The sequence below is a fragment of the Leptonotus elevatus genome, chromosome 20, assembly GCF_054856555.1.
Source record: "Leptonotus elevatus isolate MCC_2025b chromosome 20, RoL_Lele_1.0, whole genome shotgun sequence".
Classification (NCBI taxonomy): domain Eukaryota; kingdom Metazoa; phylum Chordata; class Actinopteri; order Syngnathiformes; family Syngnathidae; genus Leptonotus; species Leptonotus elevatus.
Window position 1 is genome coordinate 6,427,146 of NC_141258.1, and position 18,775 is coordinate 6,445,920.

General features: G+C 41.3%; 1 protein-coding gene across 2 annotated transcripts in view; it reads right to left on the bottom strand.

Annotated features, from left to right (window-relative positions):
- The window catches only part of raraa (retinoic acid receptor, alpha a), a 164,653-nt gene that overhangs the window by 13,750 nt on the left and 132,128 nt on the right, over positions 1–18,775 (bottom strand). For both annotated transcript variants that reach the window (XM_086064202.1, XM_086064201.1), the window contains one exon: positions 7,446–7,594. In XM_086064202.1, coding sequence (XP_085920328.1) covers positions 7,446–7,594 — 149 coding nt within the window. The remainder of the gene's footprint in view (positions 1–7,445; positions 7,595–18,775) is intronic.

Sequence of the window (18,775 nt, forward strand, 5' to 3'; positions counted from 1 at the left end):
CCAACATAATTTCACATTGGTTTCCGTGCAGGACAATATCAGTCCACTAATGCACTATTTAACTCATTCACTCCCAGCCATTTTCACTGAAGCAATCTCCTTCACTCCCGGCTGTTTTACTGGGTTTTGGCTGATTTTGCCAGGCCCACAGAATATTGTGTTCTATTGCTATAAAAACATCTACCAAAAGAAAGATTAGAGTCTCTTCTTTCATCAGGAAAAAAAAGTATATTTCTATCTGTTTCCGTTTAGCAGCAATTAGCATTAGAATATAGCTAAATTTCATCATAATTCACAAATCTATTTAGAAATGTGAGTAATGAGCTTTTTTTCAACATGGCCCCTGCTGCCACCTGCTGGCCGTTTGTGTAATAACTACGAAGCTGCATCAAAGCCTTCTGTATGCTTTAGCATAAAAACAAACTAACATAAAAAACATATAAATATGTCTTTGGGACATTTAAAACAGAACTTATTTATACGTTTTTTGGGAGCAAATGGGTTAACTGGTTTGCCAACTGCCAATTGATCCCACAGACGAAGGAAGGACAAGTACAGTGATATTTTGTGTCTGCATTTTCTGTGTCTATAGTTTGTGATTTTATACATTTTAAGACTGATGAAAACCTTTTTTTTTGTGTGTGAAAAGGGCGGTAGTGACACTGCGCAAACACGGATGCCCTTTTGCTCTGTTGATTAAAGTGAAAAATATTTTACTTTTTTTTTTATGGTACCACTGGATACTAGTTAGCCCCAAGGACAACTTGAGTAGCCCACAGGTCTGTTCTAAAAATAGCTCACCTGTGATGGGACACGGTGACTTACTAAGAAAAATTACAAACATTTTAACATTTCTCTGTACCAAACATTCTGTATTTTGTTTAAAAATAAAATGGATTGTGTTCAATGGAGGGAAAAAATGCTGTTTTTATTTAAGCAAATAATGTAATTGTAATACTGTGATACCGTGCCAATTTTAATAATAATATTACACCTTACTGTACACAAATCTCAAAGTGCTGCAGTCATAAAAATGAGTAAAAATAATATAAATGAAAAGTAATTTAAGTAAAAAAATAAGATAATTTAAGTTAATGAAAAAAAAAAAAATACATAAAGTTACCACAATATTTTTGCTTCTGTTATTGTGACGTTACAGCGGTGGTATTAAAAGGTGGATTAAATAAAGTAAGGCCCAGGTACCAAACAAATGACTTCTAATAATAGAAAACCACGAGGGCGCGCGTACACACGGCGAAGGATGTAGCGGCACGAATCCGATTACACGATAGTGTGCTGCCAGCTGGTTACGGTGCTGTTTCAATCCTGCTTGGGTCAGCTGACTCACCTCTGGTTGTCTTTCATCGAAGCTTTACATCTGCTTTGCAACCTGCTCTTACCAAAAGCAAAAAGCAGCTCAGTCCACTAGATGGAGTAACTTGTCTCGTCTTGTGACATGTGTGTGTATCATGTCCCATTTGATCCAACGGTGCCCCGACCCTGACCTCGTTGTCACCAGGGGATTGACCTAGTCCCTCCCAACACCACCAGGCTCAGGTGCCCTCTGACAGCGCCGCCCCCGTTTCCCTCGCCGCCCGTGAGCCAGTTAATTGTTCCCGCCCCCTCCCCCTCCTTTTCTTTCAGGAGTCATTGCTTCCTGCGGCCCATAAGCCTCTTTTTGTATCCCCGCTTAATCCACCCGGCGACAAGAGCCCTCAGCGGGCCTGTCAGCCGCCCTGCAGTTTTAGAGGAGATGAGCGCCACAAGGAAAGGGACGGCAGGGAGGCGGGGCTCGCCAACGGTCCTAACGTGACTTCGTCTTTTCGCGCTCTCCACCCCGTCGGCTCGGTACCTGATGCGTGTTTATGTGTTCCACATGGCGTGTGCGTGTGTGGGGGTGTGTGAGGGGAAGGGAAGAGCGTTGGAAAGGGTTGGCGAGTTCACGGGGGAAGCAAAGGAATCCTCTCTTACGTGACTTTCGCATTGTTGCCAGATTAAGAGTGCTTCCCAGCCACCTACTGCGTTCTCACATGTGCGTTTTTAACGCACGAGGGTGTCAAACGGCGAAAACTCACACTTTAAAACATGCTAAAAATGGACGGCGGGTTTCAAGGCCAGAAAGCAGTCAGGCAAAAAGCAGTGGCTGCAGAATAGAAACGCTAACGATAGAAGTCATTTACTTGATTTATGATGCAGAAAAATCATACAATATTATTTAATTACAGTATCTTTATTGCAAATGAACACTTAATTGCCTCAAAATTTGAAGCGGTTCAAATTTTGCTCAAGTCTTTTTCACGTTATTTCTAGAGCCTGAAAAAAAAATCGGTCAATTTGTTATATAAGTGTTTAAGGACACACAAAAAAACTGTTATTTTATTCATTATATATTTTTGGGATTAATTGGCTGATTAATTAAATTGTATTCTCTAAAATATCAAAATCGGTCTAAAAAATCCATATGGACCAGGCCCCAAGTTATTAAATCATTTTAACTTTTTATTAGGAATGTACGAGTACCGATACCAGGTATTTCAAGGTATCCGTACTCGTGAAAACAACTAGAAATTAATATTAAATTGCCATTCATTTCATGCAATTTTAAGGAAAAATACTATATTTGGATATATAGGTCTATAAAATTCAGTATTTTTTTTTGCAGGGTGGGAATTGTATATTTCAAAAGTACTTGTGGTGTCGATACTTGGTATCGGTATCTATTAAAGAGTTTATTACTCAAACTGGTATCGGTCTGAAAAAGAGAGGCATCGAACATCCCTAATTTTTATTAAGCATTTGTCGCTTAACTCATTTACTCACAGCCATTTTCAGTGAAGCAACCCCCTTCACTCCCGACTGTTTTACTGGATTTTGAGTGATTTTGCAAAACCCATCGAATACTGTGTTCTATTGCTGTAAAACACAGAACCTACCAAAAGAAAGATTAGAGTCTCTTCTTTCATCAGGAAAAAAAAAAGTACATTTCTATCTGTTTCCGTTTTGCAACAATTAGCATTAGAATATAGCTAAATGCCATCATTATTCACAAATCTATTTAGAAATGTGAGGAAAATAGCTTTTTTTCAACATGGCCCTGGTTGATCTCTTTTGCTCTGCTGCTACCTACAATTTCTTCAACTGTTCTTTGCAGTTGAGAGGCTGCATCAATGCTCTAGCATAAAAATAAAAATAAACCTCATCAAAAACGTAAAAATACGTCTTTGGGACACTTAAAATATAACATATTTATAAGTTTTTTTTTAGCAAATGAGTTAAAGAAGTAGTGCTTACACAACTTTAAAATAGCTCAAGTTCCATATGACTTGCAACCCTAAGCAATAAATCGTATCGCGCCAATTTCTTGTGGAAACAGTTGATATGCTGCTACGCCAGCGGACACGAGGAAGCGAGTTTGCCTGCCGCACGCCGCTGTGCCCCCTAGACAAAACCATAACTACGAGGGTGTAAGCATGCATATTTAATGCTCAAGTCTTAATATCTAAAGGGGATGAGAAGTGCAATGCCGGTGAGTGTGTGCCGGCAGTGGGAGTTAAACAACAAACGAGCCAGCTGTCTCCAAGTACGAGCGCTCAGCCACCCCCTCCTCCATCAGCATCTATCTCCCGTGTTCGCAGCAGCCCCCAGGAAATGCCTTTGTAGTTTGGCATGCTGCAGCAAAGTCGACGCGGCTAACCCTCAACTTACCCCAGTCTCAAATGAGACAAGCATATACATTCGCGCGTACCGTTGAATTATTGAGCACGCTTTGCCAAGTCATCTCCTCTGTAGTCAGAGATACGGAGGAGGCATCCTGAATTTTTCAAATTAGCACTGCGGATGTGCAAAGCGCAGGCGGTTGGCTGACAAGCAGGGGGCGCTAGTGGAGCCAAGATGTTATTGATTTAAGGTGCCAATTCTTTTAGTTGAATGCACTTGTTCACAACCACAACAGTGTGCTGCGGAAAATGATCCGGTTTCTCTTAACTGATCATGCCAAAATAGTTTAATATCATTTTAACCTAATTTTGCAGCATAACCCTTCACAAAAAAATGTCTTACAGATGATTTGACTACGAAAAAATGCCCCCGACATGCACGTGAATGCAAGCTTGTTCCCTCAGTCTTCAAATAGTTTCTTGGCACCAGAATGCCACAAAATGTTTTGCATTGTGTGTTAGCATTGCGCTAGCGTAAATGTGTGTGCTACACTGTGCTTGCTTTAAATAAATGTGTAATTTTCTTTTTTTTGTGTTTAGTTTTGACAGTAAACTTCAACTAAACAACTCGAAGATTCTTATTTGAAGAATTTTTCACTATCTTGCTAGGACGTCATGTGGAGCTAGACACACTCTAAGTGTGTGTGAATATGCCAATAGCTAGCCAGCTAATGAACATTAAATAAAGGGTAAAGCAGTATGGTCAATGAAGCCCGTCTGTCATTATTTTTGCTGCCGGCCTCTCACTAACTTGGTCACAAAACAGCAACAAATGAACAGCCTACATTTGTTGCTGTTTTGTTGGCGAACACCAACTTCAGCCCAGGAGGGACTGTCTTCGTTGCTAGCTAGCAAGCTAGCTTAGCGATAGGATGCAGCTGGTCCACAGTAGTTAACTGACTCGGTCACGAATCGTCAACAAACGAAGGAGAGACTGTCTCTCTTGCTAGCTAGCAAGCTAGCTTAGTTATAGGATATAGCTGGACCACAGTAGCTAGCTAATTCGGTCACAAAACAGCAACAAATGAAAGATGTTAGCCAACTTCAGCCTCGGAGGGACTGTCTCCCTTTTGCTAGCTAGCTTAGCTATAGGATGTAGCTAGTCCGCAGTAGTGAGTATTGTCGCGAGTAAAGCTATTTTTGACTCACTCAGTATTTGGGAAAACACGTGTTTAGCTGATGGCTAATGCTGTGACACGTTCCAAAAATGTTCTATCTGCTCCTGAAATGTTTTGCGCTAAAGCCTGAGACGCTTGACCTTTGTAGATATACAAACATGGGAACTAAATATAAGCAGCCGAATAGATGGGAGTAGGCTTAATAGAGAGACATTTCACGCAGTGTGAAGGGCTGCATTTTTAGCTGCTTTTGAGATGTTGACAGGCGACAGTGAAACCTACGCATCGAGTTATTCTTTTCAACTCGCTTTCAACAATATCCGTGGGGCAGATACACTCGGCCTAAAAAAAACTAATTACTGCGTCAGTTCTGAGACTGATTTCGAAATGAGAAACACTTTGATCGCAGGCGGGGGAACGGCTAATTACTCAAATCTATCGCCTGGCCCCGCTCGCTTTTTGTTTATCGCGCTGAGAACTGCCAGCGAGCGTCACACTGCTGTGAGCGCCCAGCGCTCCAAATATTTCCTTTTTGTTTTCATAAAAAAATTAAAAGTTTAGCCCTAATTTGACAAAGTCGTTCATCGGTTACGCGATGAAGGGGGAGACGCGCAGGGGGAGTCGAGGTTTATTGTATTGTCAGGAGGTTTCGTGAGAAAGGGCTCTTCAGTTTCCTCCCCCCCCTCACATATGGCGCGATGGCCATCATTTCCGCGATGTCAACGGGTTCAACTGTGGCCCCTCGACCCCAACTAACTGATTTGCAACCCTTCAAACCATCCCCACTTCCTTTTTTTTTCTGTTCGCCACAATCTGCCGCCTCCTTCCCCGCGGTCCGTGCCATCTTCGTGTCATTTTGTGAAAACCAACACGCCATCGAAGCTCCAAGTTTTATTTTATTGCGTCTTTTTATTTGGTAAGTTTATAGACTTGGGTTAGGTTATTCCCGAAACCGATACACCTGGTAGTTACATTACATCCGAATCCACAGATCTGCTTTGCTCATGTCTGTCTTTTTATGAACTTCAATAAGTCAGGACAACACGCAATACTGCACAGTCTTCATTTGTTGTCACGACCACAAAAAACCAGAACCAGAATGAAAATACAGCTGTCTGCCAAGACCCAAAATCTAATTTTGTTTCTTCCTTGCTCCAAGCCAAAATCATTTTCCGCATATTTTTGGTAAAATTGTATCTCCCCAAAAGTCTTTAAAAAAAGAAAAAAAAAACATGAAACACTACTTTGGACCATATTTCCCTTCAAATGTGAGAGAAACTTCTAAAATTCTAACATTAAACTTAGCACTAGCTTAAGACTTTCACACTGTATTAATACCTTTCATGCACAAGTACGGCAAACTATCAAGCGATAAGGCCTCCTGAAAACATCCACGTGCACAAGTCAGCAAAAGAGATATAGGAAACACGACTTCTTGTCATGCAAATGTACTTCATGCACGTTATACGGTGATAAGATATGGATTTTATCTCATTTTGCAAAGTTCACCAGTGTACAGTAAAGAGAGGGACCAGGTACATTTGACTGTACGCAGCAAAATCAGCAGTGTTAATTCAACACCTGCAGAGTTTAAATCTAACACTTCAAAAATGTCAATCTTGGTCCACACTAATTATAGTTAAAAAGTGTCCCAAAGACGAATTAAAACGTTTTTTTTATACTAGAGCATACAGAAGGCTTTGATGCAGCCGCTCAACTGCAAAGAACAGTTGAAGAAATGGTAGTTACTACACAAACGGCCAGCAGGTGGCAGCAGAGCAAACTAGATCAGCCAGGGCCTTGTTGAAAAAAAACTTTTACTCACAATTCTAAATAGATTTGTGAATAAGGATGAAACTTAGCTATATTATAAAGCTAATTGCTGCAAAACGGAAACAGATAGAAATATACTTGTTTTTCCTGATAAAAGAAGAGACTCTAATCTTTCTTTTGGTAGGTTCCATGTTTTTTATAGCAATAGAACACAATATTCTGTGGGCCTTGCAAAAATCTGTCAAAATCTAGTAAAACAGCCTGGAGTGAAGGAGATTGCTTCAGTGGAAATGGCTGGGAGTGAATATAGCCAAAATAGCTCTTTTGAAAAGTAACATCTACTCTGGACACCATTTAACTCTGAAAATGTTAAAATTATACTTCGGGAGTTCAAATTAATTACTAAAAATGTAACCCTGAAATTTTACCACTCAAAAAACATTTTGAAGCAAGTACGCATCTCTTTTTTTTGACAAACTGTTTTCTAGCTGTCGAATTGTATCCAAGTACCAAAATATGTGGTATCGTTAAATTTGACAGGGCGGTATCGTGGTACTTTTCTAGTACCAACAGTAACATCATAAAGTTTGCTTCTACCATGTAATTACAGTGCTACTTTCCTATTTTGACAACGCTTGTCATATTCGTTTGTCATTGCAAAACAAGTTCTCTTGTGCTGCATCTCTGCCCCACAAGGGTGCAAATGATCCAAAACCACTTGAAGAGCCCCCCCCCCGCCCCCCCCCCCCCCAAATGAAGACACATCTTAGGATGGTTATGAGCCAGACGAATAATATTGCTGTCTTCGCAGATTCCGAGAAAAGGCCCGGCGTCTCACCTTGCAGCCTTCGCAGGCGCTGACGCCATAGTGGTACCCTGAGGACTTGTCCTGGCACACAAAGCAGGGCTTGTAGATGCGGGGCGGCGGGGGAGGCGAGGGCGGGCTTGGCACTATCTCCTCCGAACTGGTGCTCTGCGTCTCTATCGCTGCGGAGAGAGAAGAGAAACACGAGCGGGGGGGCTTAGCCAAAGCGCGCTTAATCGATAAACGGTGGGTGACATTCACGGAGCGGCTGACGCGCGCACCGCACCTTCAACACACACACACACACACACACTGCTTGATTGCGCGCATTTCCCACAAACGCGGATCATCAAAGAAATGGAGAGCCCACCCTTTTGCGGGCTTTTCTCCCCCTTGGAGCCAAAGTGATGTCTTGTTGCGAGGAACTGCCTTGCTGGCAGGGTTCAAAGAAAGTGCTTCCCTCTGATACATGGCCTGCAGTTGCTCTTTTATTTATCCTTATATAATCACGCCTTTAAGCAGGGATGCTTAGCAACTCATTCCTCGACGGACGAAGGAGAAAAACTGCAAGCAAGGCTAATTGCGCCCCCCCCCCACCCCCACCCCGCCCCTCTTTCACATTCTCACAAAAAGAAGGTTTAATAGAGAGATCATCAGGTGTGCCGCGGGAAATGATCACATTTCACATAATTGCACCAAAACGTATTATTCATCTCATTTTTTTGTCGGTAAATAATAAAAGATTGCCAAACACTGCAATGTGGCACAAGCCACCAGAAGAAAACATACATGCCCCGCTGTTGTCTTCATGTAATATGCATTGGACTTTGACCTGGATACCCGGCGTGAGTGTTGGCGTGTGCGCGGCAGAACGCGGATGTCAAATATGAAAGCACGCATTCACGGCGCAGCTCTGCAGCCGAGCAAATAATGCCATAATCCCTGCTTGAGCTCCATGTGCATGCGCGTGCAACTAGGCCATGTTGTCTTCCATTTTTTATTCACATGCCAATATGATTACTTGGCATGATGTCACGCTTCTTTTGTTTTGTTTTAATCGACTTCTTATTAAAAGAAGCGGCAGCAATTCACAGTGGCTTAAAAAGGAGGGATGTTCGAGAGCATTTTTTTCTTTCAGACCGATAGCAGTGGGAGTACTCAACTCTTGAGTAGTCACTGATACCAAGCACAGATACTTATGATAAATTACCCCCCCCCCCCCAGCCCAAAAAACTAAAATGTCAGAGAATTTGAAATAAAGACCTATTTATCCCAATACAGCATTTTTTCTAAAAATTGCATGCATAAAATTAATGGCAATTTTCTATTCTTCTCATTTCTAGTTCCTGATCGTAAAATGGCCACAATATACGTTGTTACACCTTCAAATAAGGCTGGGTTCACTTTTTCCTAAGTCAAATTCAAGTGCCTATAGTAAATAATAAAATACAAAAATATGTAATCAATGAATATGTCCAAGAACAAATAGATAAAATGTAACGGAAATTGTAAAAAAAACAAAAAAAGAAGATATAATTAACAAAAAATCCATCCATCCATTAAAATATAATACATAAAATTATTATTACAATAAAAACATACAATTAAATTAAAAAATAAATACAATATTATATGATATATTACAATATGATATGAAAATAAATAGATTTAGATAGTAGCCATTTTTATAGTTTTTTGGGGGGCATTTTGAAAATATTCATTTAACTGATCATATCAGACAATTAGAGGAAACATATTATTTTTGCATCATTATTATATATATAGAATTGTTTATTTAAAAAATTTTTTAAGGTAAAGTATCTATTTTTTTGTATTTAAACTCGTTATTTACTAACATTATTGTTATTATTATTATTTAACTGACCTGCTTTTTTAAATAAAATAAAATAAATCACAGATTTAATACATTTCCATTTAGCATTTTTAGGGATAAAAAAAGCTAAATTGTTGCAAGAAATATTACAGAACTCTTGTAATAAATATTGTAATAATGTTAATGCTCAGGTGGGCCAGATTAAAAAAATGGAGCGGGCCTTATGCCCACCACTAATCCAGAGCAATTTTACTATAAATTGAGAGTGTCAACAAATAATAGGGAAAATGGCTTTTAAGCGCAAATGGCACGTACGTACGTGTCAGCTGCCGTCAATATTTATTGTGAATATGTGCGGCCCCGTTGCGCTCGCTCGGCATTATCAGCTCAACACAGGAAGGATTTGCGAGGTGGACGGACCGCTCTGGGGGGGAGCTCCTTTACAAATCGACCATCTATATTTAACACAGCGCTTGACTACAGCGGCCGTCAAGTCGACACGTCGCGCGGCGACGTCAGATCGGATGGACGCCCGCCCGCCTTCCTGACGATTGTGAGTAGTATCTTCACGCGCCTCAGCTCGGCTTGCCAACTTCGTGTCCGTGCGGCAGATGGTGCACGGACGAGAGATTATGTTCGCCGCAACCAAAATAAACACTCCCGATGCCCAGATCTGTTTAAGGCTTTCCTAGAAGAAGAAACTCTTGCCTGCTCAGCACCTTTTCAATGTTTCCTGTGGGGAGAATGTACAGCAAATGGGTTTGCTTAAGGTCCTGTTGCGGCGCTAAACACCGTCGGCCAATCAGGACTCCTGCTATTGAGCCATTCCATTTAAGAGCCTTGGGAGTTTATAATCCGTTCACAGCAGCCCAAAAAAATCTGATGGGATGACGTTGGTTTGATTCCCACATATGTTATTGTGATTTTTTTTTTTATTCTCCACAATTGTTTTGCCGTGAAACAACTCCAACATAATACTTCCGATTTACACATTTCAAATTTCAACTTCAGAAATCCACGCCTTCCGAGGTATTTATCGTCTGATTCCACATTATTTACGTTATTCGCGCAATTTAACATTAAATATCAACTTTTCATTTCCATTCATTTTCAATGGGACTGACATTGAACTTTTGAACAAGTCCCACTTTCCACGCCCACGTCCATACATACAACTGAGCATCATTACCAGCTGTCTGATATTGCTCGGTGGCACATTTGGTAGATTGCCTTGCCAGGAGGTCGTGGGTTCGAATCCCACTTCCGACTGTACATTGCAAATATATCCATGGCGATTAGTCTAAGGGATATAAGATGTATACCAACTGACTATCATAGTTCCACTTTTTCCATCTAAATGAATGGAGGGTACTGCATGCCTAGGTGGCGCTATTGAGTGATATAATTATTTTGCATTTTTCCATTGGATATCATTAGTTCCACTTTTCCATCTAGATGAATGGAGGGTACTTTCAGATAACACCTTTCCATATACATTTCAAATTGCTTGAAAAATTCACACCTCCCAGGGGTTCTTTTTATTCATTTATCTACAATTAATACTTTAAATTTACTATTAGCATTCCAGCTTTCAGCATTCCCACACCATTTCTGCAGAAATTGCACTTAGTCTAGTTTATTTATACACATGGTGCAATGGCATCATTGAAGGAAAAACAATCACCTTATTTTCAAACTCCGAAAAAAAGGCGGAAGGCAGACCGCTAGGCAGAAATCGTCCGTCCTTTGCCTTTCATTGCACCTCTGTGGGTGTCATCCGGGGCCCGCAGCGCCCCGTCATGCCGCCGGGCCGCGCCGCCACTACCCCCGTGTCAAACAAATTAAACCCCAAATAGAGCGCGCCTTACATAACGTGGCATATTCTCTCATTAGCAAGCGGCCATTCACAGTTTTTGATGTGGACTAATTACAGCGCGGCATTATTAGAGCGAGAGCGGACCTATTCATCCACATTAAAAGCTTCCTTGATTAGAATCGTAGACAAACATACAGTGTGCGGCGCCCCCTCACCCGCATCAAAATTGCATCTTCATCGACACATGCGATGGGATTTTCCTTATCAGTGGACTCTCTCTCTCTCTCGCGCACATACGCACACACAGAATGGCAAATCTTAATGAGAGCATCCGTGGAAATCTGGGACACGAGGACGCGAGTCTGTGAGGGGGGGCTGGCAACTGTAATTAAATACAATGGCTGGCTTCTGGAGTCCCGTCAGGCCGAGACATGAAGCAAAACAATGGCGGGCCTGTGGCTGGAGAAGCTCCTCGCCCAAGTCTGCAGCCCTCCACCGGCGATTATTCAACGCCATCCCAGTTCTCAATCAACACTGCCTATTATTGTCCCGGCCGCACAATCACGCCGCGTAGGAAGTGACTCACATAGCCCGGAAAGCGCCTCTCCGGGTCCTTGCAACATGCTAAAACGCCGCAAATGTACACACACACGCGTGTCGGCAAAGGGTCGCCCTTGCCAAAAAAGTTGCCACGGGGGGGGGAGTCGGACTCGAACATCACTTTGAGAAGAGGGCAGCCAGGAAAGCGCTGGCGTGATGAAAGGATAACGCCCCGGTTCACTTGGTGCTACAGGAACAGGAACCCGGAAAATAATGTGAAGTGAAAAACAAGAACTAGCTGATAAAAGACGCTATTGTTCTTTGGCAAAGAAGGTGAAATGCAAAGCGCACAATCTGTATCGGAGTTACTGTTTGCAAGTCACACAAAAAGGCTGTAATATTATAAGATAGTTAACTTGTTTGGAAGGAAAGGGAATACGTTACAACACAGTTTGCATTATCAAACAATGAGGTCTAGGTATTATTTTTGTCCACATGGGGTCGCCATCCTGAACATCTACTGTAGTATCTATGACTTTGAATGTGTATGGGTTAAAGGGCAGGTGAGTGACGTGGGTGTCAGGCTATAATTGCCGCCACAGAGAAATGTTTATAATTACTGTAATAATAGTTACTTTACTTTTACATTAGTCTTAAAAATAAATCTAAATTCATTGGTGCTTTTTTTGCCACATTTACTTGCGGAGCAATAAAACAATTCTATTCTTAGCCTAATAACATAATTACCGTAGTCATTTTTTTTTTTACTTTCTGTCTTTATGGCTTTTTAGATTTTCAGTCATTCAGGTTGAGGTAATCCACAAAGGTTGAATCGTAGAAACTGGAATCTGGTTTGTTTTTCTAAAACATTTAAAAATGACTTAGGCAATTATGCTAACAACATAAAAGTGACTTTTTAAAATGTGTACACTAGATCAAAACTGTCTGTACACTGTACAATATAAGATTTTTCACTATGGAACATAATCATATTTCTTTATTCTTAATATTCTAGATTGCTTTTCCCCATTAGCATTGCAAGTGACCTATTAACCACCACAGCTGACTTAATCGAGAGCCAGAATATACCTCAGACTCAGTTCAGATTCTTTAAAAGTTCATGGAAAGCGGGGTTAAAGGACTGTGAGGCAGACATGCTAGCCACTAGCACAACATGCTAACCAATAGTCCACCATGCTGCCCATTTTTCCTTCTGTTGAAAGAATTATTTTGAAATACGTATAAACTGTAGTGAGACCAGTTATTGTGTACAAAAAAACTGAAAGAAAATATATCATCATCCTCTACTACCCAAGAACTGTGAGGCAGAACTGCTAGCTAACCATTAGCACAACATGCTAAACACTAACCCACTAGGATGCCCGTCTTTATTTCTATTGGTAAAATTATTCCGAAATCCGTATAAACTGTGCACAGAATCCCTACTCTAAATAAATGAATAAAAAAGTAAAATATGACCCTCTACCACCCAGCTAGCATGCTAGCTTAATGGAATGCGCTGCTTTCAAACCGATTATTTAATTATGTTCATGTGTGAGCGGTTTGTAATGTCGGTCTTAAGATTCACTCGACTAGCCACAAGCGCACTTAAAGGGGGGGGGGGGGGTAGTCTGCACTCAGCCACATCCTCCTAAAACAATTACGGCATAACTCCGCGCAAACGGACAAACATGCGCGAGACATCCCGATGATGAAGTGGCGCGTGCAGCCGTTCCGACGTCGGAGAAGTCTGGCGAGCATCAAACACTTCAAAGGGGAATCGCACACGCACACACACACAGTCGCACACAGTCACACACAAATGACAAAACTCCAGAATGCTGTCTGTCTCGTTGCTGCCGAGCAGTTCTGGAGGTTCAGCTTTAGGTTAGCCCGTGGAGATTTGATTACCTTTCATCCCCACTGGTGACCGGGTGCAGCTGCGCGGCATATTAATGACATTTCACTGTCATTAGGGGGCAGCTAACTACGTTAAGCGGGCTGGGTTGCTGGGCTGGAGGGAACTCTGGACAAGAGACTTGAGGCTGAGGGGTCTTGGACAGGGGTCGTTCGCACACACGCACACACGCTCACACACACACGCTCACCATGTGTGAGATACATAAAGAGGTCCATTTGTCTTGCAACGCAGCCAGCGCGCAACACAAGAGATGCGAGGCAGACCCCCATGCCAAAGGCTCTTAAGTCGACTCCAAATAATGAAGTGGGACAGCCAATGAAAGAGCCTCAGGGGTGCGAACGCGTCCAATGAAAAGCCAGCCAATCGTGGGCCCATGCGTCAAACGACTGGCAGCCATTTTAGCTTTTTTATGAAAGAGCGTTCGTCATTCATTGACCATGTTTCTAAAACACTCACACTTCAATTTTCGAGTGGAAACACATCCGAGGGCGCTTTGTCAGCACTCTTCAAAATTACCGAGAGGGAAATGGGTAGCGTTTCCTCGCTCGCTGGGAAATCCTGCCATTCTCTTAACAAAAACGTCACGACACCGTCGGGCCGCTTTGACGTCTGACAGAAGAAGCCGGTGAAGGAGACGGCTTGATGCGGTTTGACTCGGGGCGTGCGCGTTCACACGCTGGTGGCTGGATGGAGCCGCTGGGGTGTGTTTGTGTTTAAACACAAGTGCGAACACTTAAATGGTTGGAAGAGGGGGGGGGGGGGGGGCCAGCAGACGGGAATAAGTGAAAACACACATGCAAAGGAGCGGGAAAGCTAGTAGAGATTCTATGTTGTGACCAAAGTTGTTGTTTTTTTTGCTTTGATTTGCAACCCAAAAATTGAGATACAAGCCCGAAATGGTGACGGTAAACACTCAGCAGTTTGGCAGAACTATTAGGGGGAAAAAAAGTCTTCAAGCTGTTTATGGCCACTCCCAGCTGAAGTTTGCTATCAAACTAAACTACTGCCGAGTGAATCTCTGCTAGCTTAACGCTAACACACATGAATGAATGAATCTCTGCTAGCTTAACGCTAACACACATGAATGAATGAATGAATCTCTGCTAGCTTAACGCTAACACACATGAATGAATGAATCTCTGCTAAGCTTAACGCGAACACAAAATCCATAACGCCGTAAATATAACCCTAAAAATGTCAACGGATAATTAGAGTAATAATTAACAATCGAGAAATCATTTGTTTAACTTAAAATTGTCCAACTCCTCCAATTTAAGACTCTCAACAGTGATTATTCTCTGATTTTGTAGTCTTTCATGAAAGTAGGACTGATCGTCTTTTTAATCAAAATAAGACATTTGCTTTTTCTTTGTAAAAACGATGACTGGACCAGTGACTGAATCGGTTTGGAAATTTTTGTGTGATAGTGCCTAATTGTTGTTAAAAAAAAATCACTAAATAGTACTAAATCAACAAAAATAAATGGTTAGTAAACAGTATTGGGGAAAAATGTGTTAATGCAAAATAAAATTATACCAGATTATTCAAATTAAATTAATGAATAATCGATAAAATAATCGATAAAAAAAAGAAGTCAAGTCAGGATCAGCACCATGTCCATTGAACTGAAGCAGAAAATGTGGCAAAAACGGTTTAATTCTTTACATTCTCTTTAATTATGTTATTACTGTAAGTAAAATGCTATCTAGTGCTAATTTTCTAATTAAAAATATGCTACAATTTTTTGGTCAGTTTTTTCCCCAAAGGCTAGAACGGATTAATGGCATTTCTATTTATTTTCAGTGGGGGAAGATTATTTGAGATACAAGTGTTTTGCGTTATGGAATGAATTGAACTCATTAGTCAAGCACATTTATTTAAAAAAAAATTTTTTTTACCTTGTGTATGAATTGGCTCATGTCCATTTTAAAAATCAAACATGGCGCTTGAACACAAAAGCTTGCCCACCTTTATTTGGCTTGCGTTCAGGGTGTGTTAGCGGGATGCTACTGCATAGTAAAACATTTCTCATACCAGCGCAGCCCAACAACGTGCGCAATGAATTCAACCAAGATAAAGGAAAGCCACACAGTCAGCAAACAACAATGGAGGACATCCAGTATTTCTTGTTCCATCATTCTTGGCACTGAGCTCGTTATTAAAAGACAAAAACAATCGCTGTTCTTCCGATCAGTGTTGTGCGCGGTGAACCGGGACGTCCGTAATTAACGTCCTCCACCTGAACATGTTTATAATTGTGTAAACATGAAGATATGCCACAAAAGTATGATTCCAAAACAATTGACTGAATCTAAATCTCATTTTACACACAAAATGCATGAACATGGGCGAATCACGTCAACATACTTCTTTGGCACCAATTACAACTTTCCTTTAAGCTATGAAAAAACATACTCAGGTGACGTTGTGAATATTAATTTGATATATGTATGGATTTTGTTCAGGCTGGTGTCGATTCTCATATTTGGCGGAATATAAATCAGATCATTAAAAAAATGATCGATTAATTAAAAAAATCTGGGGGGAAAATTGCATACAAAAAACTAAGATATGAATTACAGGCCGCACATTTGATTGTTTTACGATACTTTATCCGTCAATATTTGCTTAGATTTACAACAGATCCGCCCCCCAAAAATTGCCATTTTTTTTTGGTCTTATATTTGTAATCAGATACGGTGTAAAAAATGAGCAAGAATAAAAAAAATCTAAAAAATCCGATATTATAAAATTGCAAGGCGGCAAGAGTGTTAAACCTTTTCCAGCTGAGCTACTGCTGCTTTGCGAGTCAAGTCGTTTGTTGCGGCGCAACAAATATGCGCGTTTGTGTTTATGTGAAGGCGTGTTAGGAGGATTACCGGCAACCCCCCAACTCCCCACCACCACCCCCCCTCGCTGCCGTGCTCCACCTAAGCCGCTACATGTTTATCTTGCAGTCTACCGTCTCAGTGCAGTGACGTAGACAACAACACAATGAAAAATAACAACAAGGGACAGGCTGCATATTATAACAAAAGGAGGATAACCTTTCGCTGTTTTTTTTTTTTACGCCAACTCAGTTATAAACAAGCAACGGTGCGTGAACTAATGAAGACTATTAAATATTTTTTAATTAATATACTGATGGAGTGGGCATATATCACGCTGTCAAATGACTCCCACTTCATATTTTTTTTTTCGCGGCAAATGACACGTGATGTTTGACGTTTGAAAGAAATGACAGTTTGTTTTGCAAGCGCTGCACTTTGCGCATATTGCGGCAGGAGCAGAAATGAACGTGACAGCTTGACTTGTTAAAGGCCTGCGCAGTATGTTTGAAGACGACGCCAGCTCCTCGGCCTCAATTTTGATGGATAGTGCTGCAGATTGGGTCCAAATGACTCCCCCACTCCCACCCCCACCCACCACGAGCGCAACAGCATGGAAAAACACGCGCGTGAGTGATAGATGAGGGTCCGAGCAAAGGCCAAAGGGCAGGGCGTTCCAGGGTAAGGAGTTCTTCTGGCCTGGTACCGCCATCCCCTCCTGAACGCCAGGAAATGGTGCGCTGCAAAAACTGAAATCTTAAGTAAGATATAATTTCTTAAATTGAACCTAAATTTGGCAAGTCCTTTTTTTTTTTTTTTTTTACTTAAAATGAAATCGTCAGACAAGCTCATTGTGCATATTTGAAGATACTTACTGCTTAATTATCTTATTTGATCAAGAGCACTCTAAAAATAGTCAAAAGTAACGATCCACTTTATGGGTCAATTTGACCCAATTTCTGGGTTGTTGTATACAAAATGACCCAATTTTTATGACCCAACTAAAGAATCTGACCAATATTTAAAACTTACTTTACACTAAAAGACCCATTTCTTAACTCAAAGTTGGGTCAAATTGACCCAAGTTGAGGATCGGTCCATTTTTAACCCATAGTTGGGTTATTTTTGACCCAACTGTTTTTAGAGTGCAGTCTTGGAATTGAGTGTTAACAGCCAGTAGCGTGAGGCTTAAAACAAGCATTTTCTACATTTTAAGATGACAACTAACCAACATCAAAGGCACTGAACTGGGGTTTTATAAGTTGATTTTTCTTATTCTAAGATTTTGCAGAATCTAGTAATAAGATCAATGGAAAAAAATATGAATATGAAAACAATCAGACAAATGTGCAATATATTTGTGGTTAGTTTTGTTATATTTGCGAAGATAGTTTTTCCTCAGTGGTCTCGTGGTAGAGTGTCTACCTGAGCTCGGACTTGGAAGGTGCGGGTTCAATCCTTGGCTGGGTCATACCAAAGACAATAAAAATGGGACCTGTTACCTCCCTGCTTGACACTCAGGCTAAGTTATCTAAGCGTAAAAAAAATAATTAAAAAAAATACATATGTATTTTTAAGAAAATAGTTATATTTATTACAGCTTGAAAAAAGTCAATATGACTTGTTTTTAGTCTAAAAATATTATTTTCAAGACTTCTGTGGTTGATATAGGCATAATATTATTTTCCTATTTTTCAAAATATTACAGGTAAATTTAAGTAAAATGTTCTTGTTCTGTTGGCAGATAATTTTACTTATTTGAAGAGATAATTTTCTTATTATACTATTTTTTTTTCCTACTGTCCTTTTTTACAGTGTTGCCTTGGGCCTCAAGTCATCGGGGGGGATGGGGGGGACGACACACACACGGGGATGCATTTAGCCAAGACGTGTGCGTAAAGTTGGCGAACACAAGCGCCAAATATGAAAACGCCCGCTTACACGCTGTAGGTATCGGCACGCTCGTCTGCTTTCCATCAATCTACCAGCCCCGCCTCGTTTCCGAAGGGCCCCGAGATAACTTCCCTCTTTCAGACCTCTGAAATAACAACACGCCTATCAGCGCAAATGGGGAGCCACAACTGAGAACACGTGTGGATGAACGAGAGCACTGGTGGGGGAGGGGTCGCCGAGACGCGGCAGATGGCAAAGGTGAGGTCTGCGGGGGGGCTCGATGTTGTGCGGCAATCATGTTAACCGCTGTCGCTCCTCTGCGTTGCCGCCCCGTGAGTTAATTTTTAAATACAATAAAGCGCGGCGCAATTTTGAAGGCGCGTGCATTAAAATAATTATAAACACTGGGGGAAAACAGCAGCCGGTGGGTTGCGGGGTCGAACGAGGTGCAACGAGCTGCCCTGGCAACAACGCGAGTAATACGGTGTAACTCTACCCAGCAGCTGTCCGAGTGTGCTGAGTGACAGAGCG